We start from the raw sequence: 17,524 nt of genomic DNA on the forward strand, positions 1-17,524 counted from the left end.
ATTTGTTACCTCATTCTTACCGCTTCATGTAGTTATTGTCTTATTCTTAGTAATTATTTCTTCATTCTTACCACTGCCTGTAGTTATTGTCTTATTCTTAGTATTTGTTGCCTCATTCTTACCTCTGCCTGTAGACATTGTTTTATTCTTAGTAATTATTGCCTCATTTTTACCACTGCCTGTAGTTATTCTCTTATTCTTAGTAATTATTCCCTTATTCTGACCACTGCCTGTAGTTATTGTCTTATACTTAGTAATTATTCCCTCATTCTTACCACTGCCTGTAGTTATTGTCTCATTCTTAGTAAATTTTGTCTCATTCTTATCACTGCCTGTAGGTATTGTATTTTTCTTACCACCGTATTTACATATTTCTACAGTGTACCAGGTGATGCTGTCCTGCTGGTCCGAATCACCACATGATAGACCTGAGTATAGCAATATTGTGACTCTGATGAATGATATGCTGAAGCAGGTAGGTAGCTCTATCTTGCACGGTTCCCTGAGCTGTGTTTGGCTTTGATTTTATATTGCACGGCTTCCTGAGCTGTTTTTTTGTCTTTGATTCACTTGCACGGTTTTCTGAGCTGCTTTTGGCTTTGGTTCGGTTAAAGGTTTTCCGATTCTTTGACCCTCTCATCACACGTGCGACGCTTATCGATAACTTGTTAGTTCTGACACTCTCTGAATGTGTGTTCCAGGCTTTGCGCTTCAGCTCCTCATCCCAAGTACTCTCTCGTAGAATATCCTCGGCGTCCCGCATTTCGGGCATGTCAGGTAGGTTGGTTACTATACATAGGGGAACAGAATTGGTCAAAAATGAAATACTAATATGTAGGTGAGGACTATACAATGTGGCCCTGTGTGTGCAGGGTGGTGCAAGCTCGCTGCACAAGCACGGTAGTCATAGGTTTTCAGGGTTTGGGCTGAGAAGGATCTATGCTTTAAGGCTTCTTTGCACCCTGATTCACACAGAGTCAACTGCTCGGATACTTGGTGTGTCTATGTGGCATACGGCTCTGGGTCGTATAGTGGTTTTAGTTTGATCACTGCCTCTTCGTTGACACCACCTTTGTACTCCTTGTAGCCATCTCTAAGCGTCCCTCGCTGTCCACGTCCAACACCGTTGCGACCGTTCCAGAGACGAACACCAGCACAACGCTGCCTCTTACCAGCACAGTGGCCCCTATTACCAGCACAGTGCCTCCTATTACTAGCGGGCAGATGCTGCAGTCTCAGATCAGTTACATGAATATTGGCAGGTATGTCTGTAGCTCTCAAAGATTCATCCCGCTTTTGTACATACGCGTGTAAACTACTTGCAGGTGTGTCTGTATCGCTCGAAAATTGGCCACGGTTTTGTGCGTGCTTTTGAGTGTTATTTAAGCCTTTGGCCACTCGACTGCATGCATGGTTATCCTTTATCGCGCTGGACCTTTCACGGCCCAGGAGGAAATTCCGACTGAGTCTGGCTGTTCATGGCCGCAAGGGGGCTTCTAGTTTACATTCCGTTGTAGAGATGGTAAAGAGGGTCAAACTCTCACCGCGAATCTCTTACACTTTCTACGCACTTGCACACAGACTACCACAGACGAATGTCAATACCTCAATTTTTGGTCTGGGTTCAACTATAGTGGATACTCGGTAAGTAGACCGATAAAGTTACTTCTGTCATTTATTATTGACTATAGGGCCTCCATCATGGTCTTTGTTTGTCCGGATGCGCGTCGTGTGTATAGATAGCTCTACCACACAGCACGGTTCAATAAATCACCCCACGCGCTGATGACACCCCCTCCCCTAATGCAGGCCAACCCCAGTGCCGAGACAACAGCAACAATTAGTAGCGACAGACAGCAGAGCACAGTCCCTGTCTCCACTCAACCCTCGCACGCGCTCGATATCAGCCGCTCTATCTCACACTCAGTCGAGAGCAGGGCCGGAATCGCCAGTAACCCGAAATATAGTCAGTAGTGACGGGAACTACTTGGTCGCCTCCCGAGGCCCTAATAGCTCGGGAGTGTTTATGAAGCGAGATGGTGCCTGAGCTTAAGCGTATTGGCTTGCTCGTTGTATCGGGCGAGCCAAGTCATGTGAAGAAGACAAAATGTATGTATATCACTGCGCCGTGTGGTCTATTGTGGGTTATGGGCACACCATAGGCATAGGTGCACCTGCCGAGTGTCGACTTACTACGGAATGCAGGCGTATGTAATGCGGCATTATTAATATATATCTTAGTGCATAATTGCCATATAATACTACTAATGCAGGCGTATGACGTATGGCGCTCGACGAGTCTAAATGTTTTGTACACTGCGCCTGACTGGGCCAAATGTGGTGAAGTGAGATTTACACATAGCTAGTGAAGATAGTGGAATGTACTCACATCACAGTGTATGTACAATGCCCAAGAGACAGGCGGGTGTCATCACTATTGCGCTCACGGCGGATGTGCGCTTTTATTTGAGGTACATTGATGCATAAGAAATATCGATGATTCAAGCGTAACTTACAATGCGAAAAAAAGTGTTGCGGTCTAGCCGAATATGCTTCGAACCGTGCGCCTCGAATTGATGAAACACGCACATGTACCAAACACACACATGTACCAAGTGCATGAGCATGAAGTCAGACTCGTACTCGCCGAGCGAATCAATATGTCTGCCTTTACGCATAGTAGCCTACCGGGATAGACACAATATCTACGAAGAACTCAAGACTATCGGAAAGCTACATATCCAGATGAATTGATTCGGATGCACGCCGATAGGTCGCCGGAATGACACTTAACTAACTAATAACATATAGAGCAATATAGGTAGAACTACCAGTGTGCAAAATTACATGTAGGTATGATTAGTATTGAAATGAATTGACTAGCAGGTACACGATATATCATGCTTGCAGTGATGCTGTATTTAGTTGTATGTATGATTACGGAACATCACTGGATATAGATTACCCCGACCATGTACGACGATGCATTTGTTCCTCTGCTAGTATACTTGGATAAGATAATTACTGTTTTCGGACCCTTTGTATCATGAACGCCAATATGTCGCGGGTCAGTGCTCTCGATAGTAAGCGCTTCTGTGAGCATCATTTCACAATGGCAAGCTTCAATGTTTCAAGTTACATTTAATATCACAGTTGAGGGCGTGCAAACGACTTCCATACAATAAACAAACTGTGGGATGAGTTCGTGAATGATATGCACAATACACACTCACCTCAAACGATTGTCTGGTCAGCTGTTGGATCCTCGTGACGAATTGCATTGAAGCTGTCCTTGTTCTAAGAATTAAAAAAAAAATTGATCTATCTTCGATTTTATTCGAGAGATAAAGCTCTCCAACAGAGGAATACGTCGTGAAGAGCGCCTATTTGGGTGAGTGTTACCCACAGAAATAACCACATAACTGATCTCTTCGCTTTGTTGTTTTGTTGTATGTTCGCATGTGTTGATTCTTCGCACATGCTGCTTATTTTGCATATGTTGCTTCTTGTGTTGCTTCTTCGTATGCATTGCTTCTTCGCTTGTGTTGCTTCTTCACATATGATATGTCTTCGGACATATTGTTTCTTCGCTCTTCGCATTCGTTGTTTGTTCGCATGTATTGTTTCTTCGTATGTATTCTTATTTCGCCCGTGTCATGAAAATTCCCCCCCGCATGTATCATTTCTTCACCTGTATTGTTTCGTCTGTTTCGTCGTATTTGTTGTTTTTTCGAATGTATTATTTCTTCACATATATTGTTTCATCGCATTTGTTGTTTCATCGCATATATTGTTTCGTCGCATTTGTTGTTTCTTCGCATTTTATGTATCATCACATATATTGTTTCGTCGCATTTGTTGTTTCTTCGCATTTTATGTATCATCACATATATTGTTTCGCCGCATTTGTTGTTTCTTCACATTTTATGTATCATCACATATATTGTTTTATCGCATTTGTTGTTTCATCGCATATATTATTTCTTCACATGTATCCTTTTATCGCATTTGTTGTTTCATCGCATTTGTTGTTTCTTCGCATTTTATGTATCATCACATATATTGTTTCGCCGCATTTGTTGTTTCTTCACATTTTATGTATCATCACATATATTGTTTTATCGCATTTGTTGTTTCATCGCATATATTATTTCTTCACATGTATCGTTTCATCGCATATAATGTTTCGTCGCATTTGTTGTTTCTTGGCATGTATTGTTTCGTCGCATTTGTTGTTTCATCGCATATATTGTTTCGTCGCATTTGTTGTTTTCTCGCATGTATTGCTTCGTCGCATTTGTTGTTTCTTCGTATTTTATGTATCATCACATATATTGTTTCGTCGCATTTGTTGTTTTTTCGCATGTATTATTTCTTCACATGTATCGTTTCATCGCATTTGTTGTTTCTTCGCATGCATTATTTCTTCGCATATAGTGTTTCGTCGCATTTATTGTTTCTTCGTATATATTGTTTCGTCGCACTTGTTGTTTCATCGCATATATTTTTGTTGTTTCATCGCATTTATTATTGCTTCATCTATATTGTTTCTTCGCATGTGCTATTTGTTCACACACGTCGTTTTTTTGTATGTATTATTCATGCGCATTTGTTGTTTCTTCGCATGTGCCAATTGTTCACACACGTCATTTTATCGCATGTTTTATTTATGTGCATGTTTGTTCTTACGCGTATGTGTTGTTTCTTCGCCATTACTATTTATTCACACGTGCTAGTTCTTCCGATGCGTCGTTTCTCTGGATGTGATGTTCCTTCGTATGTGATAATTCTTCGCACATGTTATATCTTCGGACGTACTGTTTCTTCGGACGTATTGTTTCTTCGTATATACTGTTTCCTGGCACGTGTCGATTTTCGCATGTGCTGTTTTTTCGTAAGTGTTGTCTATTCGTATGTGTAGTTTAGTTGCCTGTATTGTTCCTTCGCATGTGTTGCTCCTTCGTATGTGTCGCTTCTTTGCATGTGCTGTTTCTTCGAAAATGATATTTCTTTGGACGTATTGCTGCTTTGCATGATTTGTTTCTTTACAATTGATGATTCCTTACAAGTGCTATTTTTGTCACATGAGTCGTTTCTTTGCATAGTCGAGTGTCTAAAATTCTGAAATTTCGTCGAGTATGCTGCATGCGGTACCGCCTCTCCGTATCAAAGGACATCTCATCGCGCCAACGCTAGTAGGCCCCCCAAATGCAAACACTCTCATCTGACGCCAACTTATCCCTCCCATGTCCATGGCGGCGAAAATCTTCGAGACTTCTCCACAGCCTTCCGAATACTTAGGATTGCATACTGTCCCAGGGCATACCGGGTATCCACTTTATCAAACATATGGACCACCTCGTAGCCATTACTTCAGGCTATAGTGTCCTTCCGGGCGTATAGGTTTCATGAGTTCAGCTGGCGCCATCCGCAAAATCGGATGGCAATATTCAAGACATTTCATTCTTTCAACGGCCACTTATGGTCTGAGCATCATTGCATGGGCTCCACCTATATGGCATGACGCGTTGAAGCCACTGTACGAGCGGTACAACTAAGCACTAATCTAAGCAGCAGCTATCATAACTGGCACTGTATTCCCAGAACTTCCATACTAGCGTATAGACTTTTCCGCTTCTGCGGTTTATTTCCAGCACGCCAATTTACGGAGTACCTTGGTGGCTGCCTGGGACTATATTTTGAAATCGTTATTAACGTATTCAGAAATACGTCTACTTCTGTAGTCTCTCAGAAATGCTGCTGTAGAACACTTTAAAACTTTGATACTATTCCCAATTGATATCTCTGCTACTCATTCTCACGCTGACCATATGATATCTTTCAGCATATAAAAGGAGGGGGGGGGGAATACTGGTTACCGCTTCTTCGCCTTATAGAGCTTGACTTGTCTCTATGTTGCGCATATATGGTCATATGAATGACGCGCCAGATTGGGGCCGCCCGTCAGTCAGTTATCTTGTTTTTTGATCAACTGTTTGCCGATCAAAGCAATATAGATATTTGTTCTTCGTACGAATCAATACTTATACACTTGCGTACAACCCGATAGTGTTCAAACATATATAGGGCTGAATTATCGACTTGGAACGACCTGAGTTAAGAAACTCGATCTCTCGGGAGTGAGGCAAATAAAGATTTCAATAAATCGAACAGTATTTATTTTTGCTGTATAAGCCGATCTGAGGCATGTAGTCTCACACTTTATTTTACAGTTAGGAGTTTTCCTGCACAATAGTGATTCCTGTCACTGTACAGAGGACTACCAAATCCACGAGTGCAAGCAATTTGACACTCCAGAGTTTCAATCTTCCATCTTCAGCCATCAAGTACCAGAAACAACCGTATCAAATCAGCCTTCACACTACAGTCAACTTTCTACACAGGATCATGACTTTCTCGTTGTTCTCGCTGTGCTGTACTATACAAAGTTGTGTCGGGTGTCAGTGATGAACATTCTGCCATAACCGCCAGTAAATATAGTATTGATAGCACATGTAAATAGATATCCTGGCTCAGAACAATCACTTCTGTCGAATTTACTTCCAATAGTTACCAATGATGAGAACCACAACAAATACTGTTGTGCAAAATTGGGTAAGTGCTCGTGTAAAAAATTCGCCAGTCCTAATGCGAATACGATATCCCTCTGACATCTTGGTATTGGCCAATCGATTGAACTTTGCTGTTTCTCATTGTTAAAGTCAATCCCGTTTGCAGATACCTTCTTCTCGAGTACCCTCTTTCATTTCTGGTTACGTTTGAAGTCACTCTCCAAGATACTGTAAAGCGTATGCAGCTTCTATGCGTCCCTTTAGGCTCTGGTATCTTACAGCATTTTACGGCCTGCTTGTCTACGAAGTAGCGATCGCGATGAACAGAGAAGTACTTTAAATTTACTAGCGTATCGAACAGAGAAGTACATTCAAAGTATTCTGATTCTCCTTCATTTCTCCTCATGAACGTGGACGTCGATGGCGTTGTAGCTTACATTCGCTGCTGCCTGATCTTGATTAAATTTAAGCGGATGTCGTGGAGATAGTGATTGTTTTATCACTTCGCGGAATACATCAAAAGAAGGCTTCACCAGTGACGTCATATCTTGTAGAATGTTCAACGCAAAACTCAAATCCGCTGGTTACAGATGCTTTTTCGCCAGGTGACTTAACAATTGTTAACTTCTGAATACTGCAAGAGCTACACAATTCGGTTGGTATCAATTTCATGTGCCTGGCTTTGAGCGTGTTATAACTGACATACGCTCCCGGCGAATAATGTACACATTATCGCATGGCGCTACCTGGGAAACAGCGTGGTCGTTGGTTGTGCTATCTGGTTAATAAAATGATCACGCTCCGACGTCCCATTGTCGTGAATCGAGTCGACGCCCTCCATTGAAAATTGACGAAGTCGAAGTCGAGCTGAATTAGCCTGGTATTCTAGGTAGTTTAGTGCACATGCACTAGCATATCCAAGTGGTCATCCGGGTCAGCAGCTCATTCAATTCGTTGTTTGGCCTGATCCAACGTAGAAATCGAGTGTTGAGCCTCAGAGACTCGTTGGGCTAGCAAATCATGGATTTCTGCCTTGCCTTCATCATCCGGTGTCGACTATCAAAATTGCTATAGACGCCATTCACGGTGAAAACGCTGTTTACACCTTAGAACAGGTCAAAAGCAGTCGTTTCAACAACCGATCACAGGCATTCTCTTGCCAACCTCAAGTACCGAGGTAGTAGTAGGTTCCTTGATGGTGACAGTTTTATTATTATAGCTAATTTGATTTCAGCTAAACTAGTCTATAAAGAACTTGTAATGTATTAAATACAGTAGTTCGGTCACTTAAGAAATGTAGTCAAATCCGAGTAGATTTTAGTGTAGTAAAGAGCGTCAAGTCTGGATAAGTGGACTCAGTTAGAAGCGCCGTTATGAACGGCCCATCTGTTGTATCAATATTAATCACGTTCTTGTGTGGGACATGATTTTCTCTAGGAACAGGAAATATACAAATATCGGTATCTCTTGTTAAACTATGATCGTCAGGTGAGTCACCATTCTCTTGTTGATTCCCATTTTAAAATCTCCTACACGGTCTGATCGTTTGGCCCGGTATCTTACAAGTCTGGTCCTCTGGTCCGGTCCTTAAATCATCTCCCCACTTTGTTCACATGGTCATGTTATTCTGCTCTTTCTAACGGCGAGTGTAAGTAAGGGTCACCGCAACCGAGGCAGTCGTCGTGTCACATTTACCAACGTTGATGATATATAACTACGAAATACAGAAACGAAATTCGTCCTGATTGCATAATAAATACAACATAATTAACGATTGAGATACATCATAATACATTACGAACTGAATCGTATTTTATTTATTTATAGGTGTTCCAGAATTGGATTACATACTCGGTGATATGCCTGACACCAACACAGAAACACCGATATCAGATGACACCTCATCAGGAGATGAAGATGGAAACGCTCCAGATCAATAGTACTGTTCTCAAAATGCAAAACAATATCAGATACTCTCACGTTCGAAACTTTATTTATATTCGCACGTACGCTACACTGTTTAGCACAAAGTGTATACGGTATCTATATAAAACTGAGAAATGCTTGCGCTGATACATGTTGCCGGATTGTTTTTAGAATCGTGGTCCAATTAAACTTACCATTCCTGTTTCATGTTCTATGGCGGGTGTGTAATAACCGCTAATACACACTGGAACAACGCACCATATTGTGGACAAAGTACTTTGGACGGGGATTTAGGATCGGACCAAAGGACCAGACCAGATAGTGGAATAGAGGATTAGTGAGAGAGAAGGATGACTCATCGGACATCGTTATAATTTAGTAACTAGGAGACCACAATCTTAGGGATAATATTATATATTTCAAAAAAATATAAGTTACAATGTATGTATGTTATAACGTATGAGCATATGATATGGCCCGTACGGAAATTTTCACAACTTTCCGTTGTTAGAGAAAATCTTACCCCATATAGGCGAGTAATTATTAAATACAGCAGGCGCGAGGTTCGTAACGGCACTTTTGACTGAGTTCACTTATTAAGAGTTATCACTCGTTACTAAGTACTACTCGGATTTAACTATATTATTTGTTCACAATGAGCATGGCAAGGTATGTATACGTAAATTGTGACGTGTCACCCAACAGCAAGACGAATAAGTTGCCTCGTCAATTAGAGGACGCACATTCCAGCTCTATTGTATTGCTGAAAACACTTTAACACCATTATGGCGAATCCCAACAAATGACGATTCAGTCATTGAAAGACAGTACTTTGCCGTATATATATAGTTACACTGCGTAAAAGTCCGTTGAAAAGTCATGTAGTAGTTATACACTGTGCAATTGGTGGAGTGTATGTTGATGATATTTGCCATACGTCTGTGTGCCACATCTCCAGCATATTTCTAGTCACTCAAACAGTTCCGCCTGCAGCATAGTAACCATCGGTGTCCATATCATCGCAGATGTTGTAGTCGCCAGTACATCGTGTACGAAATATTGACAGTACCCCTATACTGTACATCCCACAAACCTCCTTTCGGACGTTGGTCACGCATGTAACTGTCGTACATCATCCAAAATTAAAAATAACTGGAGACAGCCTAAGGAGAAGTAATGACGTCGTGAGCAAACCACCTGTGTCACCGCTAGTATTCAATCAGCCGCCAGTCGAGGTCCCATCGAGTCAGACATAATTTTGAGAATTTGCGTTATTTTCCAAATCTGATCTAGTGACTTTGTGGTGTTGTCCGCCGTATGCGTTAGATATTCCTGAGTTGCGACGCTGACGGCCACTGACGTACTTGTAAAATTCACGCAAAGGCTTGCCACCAACCTTAGTATCAGATATGGTATCCCTGAGAATCTCTGCTGGTGTCGTAGCAATTACACCTTCGCCAAGTTGTAATTTCGCTTACTTTGAACCTTCTATACGATTGGAATATGTCGTCCTGAAATCCCAAGCTAAACCTGTGCTGGCCCGCACATAATTAAACTGTACATATCAATCCACGAGCTCCTATTCAGTGATGAATGACTCAGCCCCGGATGGCCATATATTATTAAACTGTACATATCATGTTCACTTCTATGCAATGATAGCTGGCTCAGGACGGCCAAATAATATGCAGATGTACCGTTTGTCTATTTGTTAAATAAAGTATATGTAGATTTCGGTTGGCACCTGTTTAAAAATATTTTGTGAGCCACTGTCAATCGTATATTTCACATCCGACCAGACTGTGACATTGCCTTAAAAAGTATCAACCCATTCTATTAAGAATTCCAAAAAATTTAAAATTAGTAGCTGAATTAGCAGAATACCCACCTTAACTTTTTGCACATGTGTCAGCAAACCTAAATTGTTGGTCTGCATGCCAACCCCTTAAATATGATGTATAGCCTTATCCAACGTGGAAACCGATTGTTGAGTCTCAGATACCAAAATAGTTTAGCGTAGCGTAGACCTTTACCATAGTGAAAGTTTCGGTCTATCAAGGCGATATTAACGCCTTAGAGTAATTAAATGCTTAGGTTAAGTTTAAGTTTAGTTAAATTCGAAATAAATAAACGAAATGAGTCTTGTAGTAAAGTTAGGTATGCCTCGTGAAAGCAGCAATACTCTGAGGGATTGTGAGGCTGAGACATTGCCTATATATAATCCTCTCAGTACTTTTTTTTTCGCCGAAGGGATTTTATTTAGTGTTTCGTTGTCGCTCTATTAGAAACTATGGTTTGTTTCGTTGGGGCGAATCCGAGATACTCATAAAATCCTATCTTTAGAAAAAAAGAAAAGAAAAAATAGAAAAGAAAAAAAAGAAAAAAACTCTTGAAGTCCATAATTATTGCATTAACCAATAACTTGCCGCTTCTCAAGAATTACCGACTTAGCCTTCATCAGACTGGCACATCTGGTTGGCTGAACGGAGGTAAAACTAGGTAACGCTAATAGTCCCTAGAAACCTATATTCGGTTAAGCCATCTCGCTACCGAAGTATTCAGATATAAATAGATTTGGAAAGTAAATATAGTTCTATTAATAGAACTAGACCAAATCTTATGTTTGGTATTTTACTGGGGCCTTATAATGGCCTTGTCCAAATATCTGATATGTAAAATAGAAAAGGTATCAATTAATAGAACCGTTAAAAACCATTTAAGAAACTTAAGTTCCTCGTACTATTAAGAGTACGTTTATAGTTTACGTACTGCTTAAGAGTACGTTTATAACATAGAGTCTAAAGTGGAGGTCCGGCTATTACACAGCCCCTACCCAGTTTTGAGACCCAGGAGAAGCAAGTTGCTCACACAAGCTGATTATGGGTCAAAAGGCGAGAAAGGAAAAACGGGTCGAAAACATTAAGTAGCACAACGTATAGTTAACGTTTCTCATGCGGAGAAGTTAAGCGTTCTCGGTTACCCTGTGAGTTTTGGGCTTAGGTCCAGTAGGTCCGTGGTGGTCGACTGGATGTTTCTTTCGCTTCAGTGTCTTAAGCACATATGAAGGGTGAGCATTAAAGCTCGAGATAAATGCTGTAGGCGGGTAAGTTTTAACTTCCGTGCTTTCAGACGATAGAAACATGCTATCTTTTTCAGCTTGTGACTTATGCAGGCGTTAACGCCATTTTCGATTAAGGGCTTTTAAATAGTCTTGATTATCGAACAGATCAATGATGACCCTGCGCCATGGAACATCTTCAGTCACACTCTTAAGCGGTGCGAACCCATAGCGCTTAATCTGGTTGAGGTCACAGTCTGTACATGACTGATATACTTTGTCAACTAAAGTTGCCAGCTTAGGGTGCGCGATCCCATTTTGCTTAGCATCTTTAAGTGCGTCTACTACGTTCTGGTGCTTCAGCTTATGGTTTTGCGTCAGCCAAGCAATACTGTTTTCATCATTCTGCTCCTCCAGAATAAAGGTAGGGTGTTGAGAATCCACTTGCGTAATCTCTAAGTCTGTAGTGTTTCCAGACTCCTATCCTTCTTACGCATGAGTGTCATGAGTGCACTCGTGTGCGTTTGATATACCTGACTTATTTAATAGTCGCATTATATGTGTATATGCTTCGGGAATATATTTCATTAACCCCTTTAGAATTAGGGTTTGAAAGACTTCGGGCTTGGACTTTATGTTATTAAACAGAGTTCTAGCTAGAGACTGTCGCTTCTTAACTGTAGTGTCATTAGTAGATTGTATTTCTTGTTTACAGACTTCAAGTGCTGTGTTGTCTTTGAACTGCTTAACGTTCAATTTAGTAGAGAGTGGAATCTCTGATTTTTTGACCTTGTTAAGGAAGGTCTCAGAAGGGGTCCATTTGGCTGTTCCAATGGGACCTATACGATATTTTATAGTATGTCTCCAGGGCGTCTTCTGGACGGCTCGAGTACCCTGATATAGGAAAGTATCTACTTCCCTATCTAAATATATTGGCTCGCATTGTATCATGCTTATTAATGTATTGAGCCATGGATCTTCACTCCATAATGGGCAACACAACGTGATGGTAGCTTTGTGTATGTAAACATAATTTAGCAATTGGGCAATTAACTGCCATGGTGGATTAGCACACGCATTATGTTTGGAGAGGTCTAGTTAAAAGGCATCTCCTAAAGGATGATTTAAAGTCCTGTAACTCTTAAGTTGTGCATTATGATGTGCAGCAAACATGTCAACTGTATGTGGCCCAAATACCTTTTGAGCCAGTTCAACCCACCTGGGGTTACATTTCCAATCAGTGGCTAGTAACTCACGTACGGATTTATTAAAGTCCGGTACAAAGCGTGATAACATATCCGGGAAAAGATTATGTATCCCTGGTAGATGTTTGATATCAAAATGAAACTTTGATATTGTATCATGCCATCGGCTCAGTAATTGAGAGTCTGGCTTCATTTCCTTCATATATTGAAGGGACTTCTGATCACACATCAGCGTAAAAGCTGTTCCGTATAAGTAATCGCGGAAGTATGTTAAAGCTGCTACTATGGCTAGTAGCTCTTGCTTCACAGTTGGATAATTCAACTGTGATGCATTCATTGCTCGGCTAAAGAATTGTATATACCTAGGTTTATTATCTATAACCTGGTATACTACACCTCCGAGTGCTACGTCTGATGCGTCCGTTGCCATTTCAAATTGCACGTCATCGACTGGTCCTTGTACAACAGGGTCTTCTTGGACTGCGTGCTTGAGCGCTTTAAATGCCTCATCACACTCTTTAGTCCACAAGTCTCCTAGTTTGCCTTTATGAAATCTTTAGTGTCCAAAGGGTTCAAGATAATCAGTCAATTGTGGTACTCCATCTGAAAAGAAGTTTACAAACCCACACATGCTGTTAACATCTCTTCCTGTAGTTGGTGTTCGCCAATCTAACAGGTGTTCTACCTTACCGGAGTCGATTTTAATACCTTCCCCAGATATATGGTAACCTAAGAGTTGTATTTCGCTCATTGCGAAGTAACATTTCTTCTCGTTAATCTTGAAGTGTTGCTCGTTGAGTCTCTTAAGGACTCGTCTGACTAATGCGGCGTGTTCGCCCTTAGTTTTAGAAAAGATGACCTATATAGACTTGCACGTTAAGCATGTCTGGAAACATTTCCTCCATTACTTGTTGGAAGAATACTGGTGAAGAGTGTAACCCGAAAGGTGCACCTCTGAACCTGTATTATTTACCTGTCTACGTAAAACTAAAGTATTTACGATGTGGTTCATATACCTGCATTTGATGGTATCCTTGTGTAAGGTCTATAGTTGTAAACACTGTAGCACCTTCCATCCTTCGCAGTAGCTCGTTAATACGAGGTAAGTGAAAGCTATGAGGCGGCAATAATTTATTTATCGGACTCATATCTTAAAATACTCCGACTTTCGTAAATGATCCGTCAGAGTTATGTTGGTCTACGGCTAGCAGTGCCAAGTTAACTAGCGTCTGTCGATAGTTAATTTCTATCACTCCTTCTGCTAGCCATTTCTCAACTTGTTCTTTTACCACAGCCTCGTGTCTCCAGGATACATAGTTCCTTGAGGGACACTTTAACTGTGTAAAGTCCATTTTGGTTAAGTCAAGGCTGACATACTCGTCGTTAAAACGTAATTTTGCCCAATCTGTGATCTTTATCTTCTTATTAACTAGAATCAGATCTATGATTTTGTTTGCAAAGTCTGGTATTAATGCCTTGGCTGTGTCTGACGGGGGCTTATATGCATTCAGACAGTTATCGTCTGACTGATCCTTTAATGGATCTATGTTATTTGGTAGACCAGTTACGGTTATACCTAAAGTGAGTAAATCGCTCATTCCGACTATAATGCCGTACTTCTGTGACATCCTAACTATCACAGCTTGGGTAGTGATACTCCTATCATCGGCCAGGGAGATTTTAACATCTGTGGCCATGGTATCACACGTAGAAGTTTTATCATCTGCTAAAATGAGATGAGTTGTTTGTGTTCTCCTTTCGATATCTTTCATTAATGCAAAGCGATCGGATATACATACAATTTCTGAACCAGGATCAATCAATGCAAGGATTTTATTTCCATTGCAGTATTCAGGGATTATTACACGCTCTTCTAAAGAGTCGTTGTATTGTCTGTGTAACGATTGTACCTGGTAGAACTTTCACTCCAACTTAATGACGGGCTTTTTGTCACAAGACTTAGTGTGATAGCCATTGGTCTTCTCACACTTGTCGCACTTAATAAGAAAGTCTGTACAGGTGGATGCATGCCTGCCATTCCAATAACCGTTAGGGGTCAATTGGTACGTGTCATACCCACACTGTGCGTTTTTACGTTTATTGGGTCGCGTTGATCGAGTGGAGTCGCGAGCACGTGTCTAGTTAGGACGCGTCTGATGAGGATTATCATCTGACATCTGGCGTGAGAGGTATCCTTGATCAGGGAGCTCGAGCGGTTTCTTATTTACCGCCTTTCCCTTCGAGGTTACTCGGTGTGCGGGGAAAAGAGTGGATACAGTATTGTAAAACTGTTCCCACGTAAGTCGGGATAGATAAAACTTTGTTTCATGTCCCTTGTCTCGAGATTCAGTAGCGTATTTACGTCACAACTCAGCGTACAGACTTTCACGGTCGGTGTTTCCTATGTTCTTACAGAAAACATGCATAACCAGGAACTCGTACCATCGCTGCACCTTGTCCTTTGTTATATCTGGACGTTTAAGGTCAGTATCAAGTTTCAGAATATAACTCTGAATAGGAGTATTCTCAACTGGTTCAGTTAAGATTGAACTCAGTCCTGGACTTCGCATGTCCTTGCTTAATAAGGACGTAACCAACCAACAAACAGCTGGCCAGTCACGACAAGTGTCTAGCTCATGATGGTGTCGCTGCAGGATCAAGTAACTTGTTCCTGCGGGGTCAGACGACTGCATCAAAGCAGAAATTCATTGCTGGGGAGCGATACCATTCGTCTCCAGCATGACCGTAAACACATTAAGCGTACGGGTTAGCGTGTCGAGGTCATGGGACCCGGTTGCTGTTGGCATCCCAGTTCGACTTAAGTCGACTGGTCTGTCCCTTGTACTTCTGGTTATCCCTGTGGTCTTGCCCACGTTGGGCCTGAAGTAGCGGATTGATGCGCTTCTGCTTGATCGCGATCATATTAGCAAAATATGATACGTCATCAACACGGTGCTCGTCATGGGCGATTTCCAACTTAATGGTGTAATCGTCGACCGATTTATTAAGTTCGGTCACCTCATCAAAGTGGAAATTCGTTAACACGTTTACGGGATTGTTTATTACCCCTTGTACAGTTCATAGTCGAGGCCTTTCGGTGCTCTGTTCCTTGGATAGTAGTTGGTAATATAATCTTGGGTGATTCATACGTCTGGATGACATACCCAGTCTTAACTGGGTTCAAACGATTGTCATTATTTTTTACCTGTCTCTGGGTCTATAATACCCTCAAGGACGGGCGACTCATGGCCGGGCGTTAGAACAAGCGAATAATTAACCTAGAGTTCTGGTGGTAGTACCTCGTAAGGTATAGATACGCGGAGCACATCTGGCTCATCTGCCACAGGTGTAGCGCTCAGGCTTTTACGCTTTTCGGGCGTAATTGCCAGTCGACGTTCTGTCCACTTCTGTAGGGCTTCAGTAATGCCCGGAGAAACATACTCGCGTAAGTGCTGTGTATGTTTTCATGATCTATACATTCGATCTACATGTTCAACAGGCATGCCTTTCATAAGGGCGGCTAACTGATTCTTAAGATCAGTGTTTTCAGTAATTAATTTACTTATGCGCGTTGGTTCAGTGGTCTCGGACGTAGATTCGGGTTTGCCACTTGAGCTTGCCTCCTCTTCTGGTTCTGGTATAGGTACCTTCTGAAATTCGTCTTTGTCCCCTACAATTGGGGACATTTCTTTCCGAGTTTTGTCAGAAGAATTGGGTGGGGCGTCTTGAGACATGTCCCTTGTCTCACTTCTTGGCTTCGTAAATGCAAGCTTCGAAGTTGAGGCAATAGTTGGCTCTCGGGCTCTATCTGTAGGAGTAGTTTCCTTAATCGGAGTGGCCACATCCTTATCCGAGGCATTGTCCTGACTATTATTGTCGGAGACAAGTTCTTTAACGCATTGGCAGCAGCTGCTGTTGCTTCTGCGGCAGCACTAGCAGCTTCTCTTTCCATCTTTTTACGTTCGGCCTTGCGTTTCTTTGCAAACGTATTGCCTTTTTTCGTCACAATCTTAACGTATGACTTCAGTCTTATTCTCTTGAGGAAAGACTGTGCTTAAGAAAAATTTCGTGGTAGCTATCTACCTTACGTTAAAGTAGTCGGAGTAATTAATACCTTTGCTAAATTTAAAATGTGTAAGTTTCGGTCTATCAAGGCGATATTAACGCCTTAGAGTAATTAAACGCTTAGGTTAAGTCTAAGTATAGTTAAATTCGAAATAAATAAACGAAACGAGTCTTGTAGTAAAGTTAGGTATGTCTCGTAAAAACAGTAATACTCTGAGGGATTGTGAGGCTGAGACATTGCCTATATATAATCCTCTTAGTACTGTTTTCGCCGAAGGGATGGCGATATTAACGCCTTAGAGTAATTAAACGCTTAGGTTAAGTCTAAGTATAGTTAAATTCGAAATAAATAAACGAAATGAGTCTTGTAGTAAAGTTAGGTATGTCTCGTAAAAACAGTAATACTCTGAGGGATTGTGAGGCTGAGACATTGCCTATATATAATCCTCTTAGTACTGTTTTCGCCGAAGGGATTTTATTTAGTGTTTCGTTGTCGCTCTATTAGAAACTATGGTTTGTTTCATTGGGGCGAATCCTAGATACTCATAAAATCCTATCTTTAGAAAAAAAGAAAGAAAAAAGAAAAGAAAAATACTCTTGATGTCCATAGTTATTGTATTAACCAATAACTTGTCACTTATCAAGAAATACCGATTGGCTGAACGGAGGTAAAACTAGGAAACGCTAATAGTCCCTAG

The 17,524-nt window shown here is 41.3% G+C and overlaps 1 protein-coding gene across 1 annotated transcript; it reads left to right on the forward strand.

The window, feature by feature from the left end:
* Nucleotides 1–391: 391 nt before the first annotated feature.
* Nucleotides 392–2,432, forward strand: SARC_04846 (hypothetical protein; the record flags this gene model as incomplete). Its single annotated transcript, XM_014301308.1, has 5 exons — nt 392–475; nt 702–777; nt 1,088–1,262; nt 1,582–1,644; nt 1,810–2,432. 5 exons carry the CDS (start codon nt 392–394, stop codon nt 2,045–2,047), a joined length of 636 nt encoding a protein of 211 aa, XP_014156783.1. The 3' UTR covers nt 2,048–2,432.
* Between the last annotated feature and the right edge of the window lie 15,092 nt (nt 2,433–17,524).

The sequence above is a fragment of the Sphaeroforma arctica genome, assembly GCF_001186125.1.
Source record: "Sphaeroforma arctica JP610 unplaced genomic scaffold supercont1.287, whole genome shotgun sequence".
NCBI lineage: Eukaryota > Ichthyosporea > Ichthyophonida > Sphaeroforma > Sphaeroforma arctica.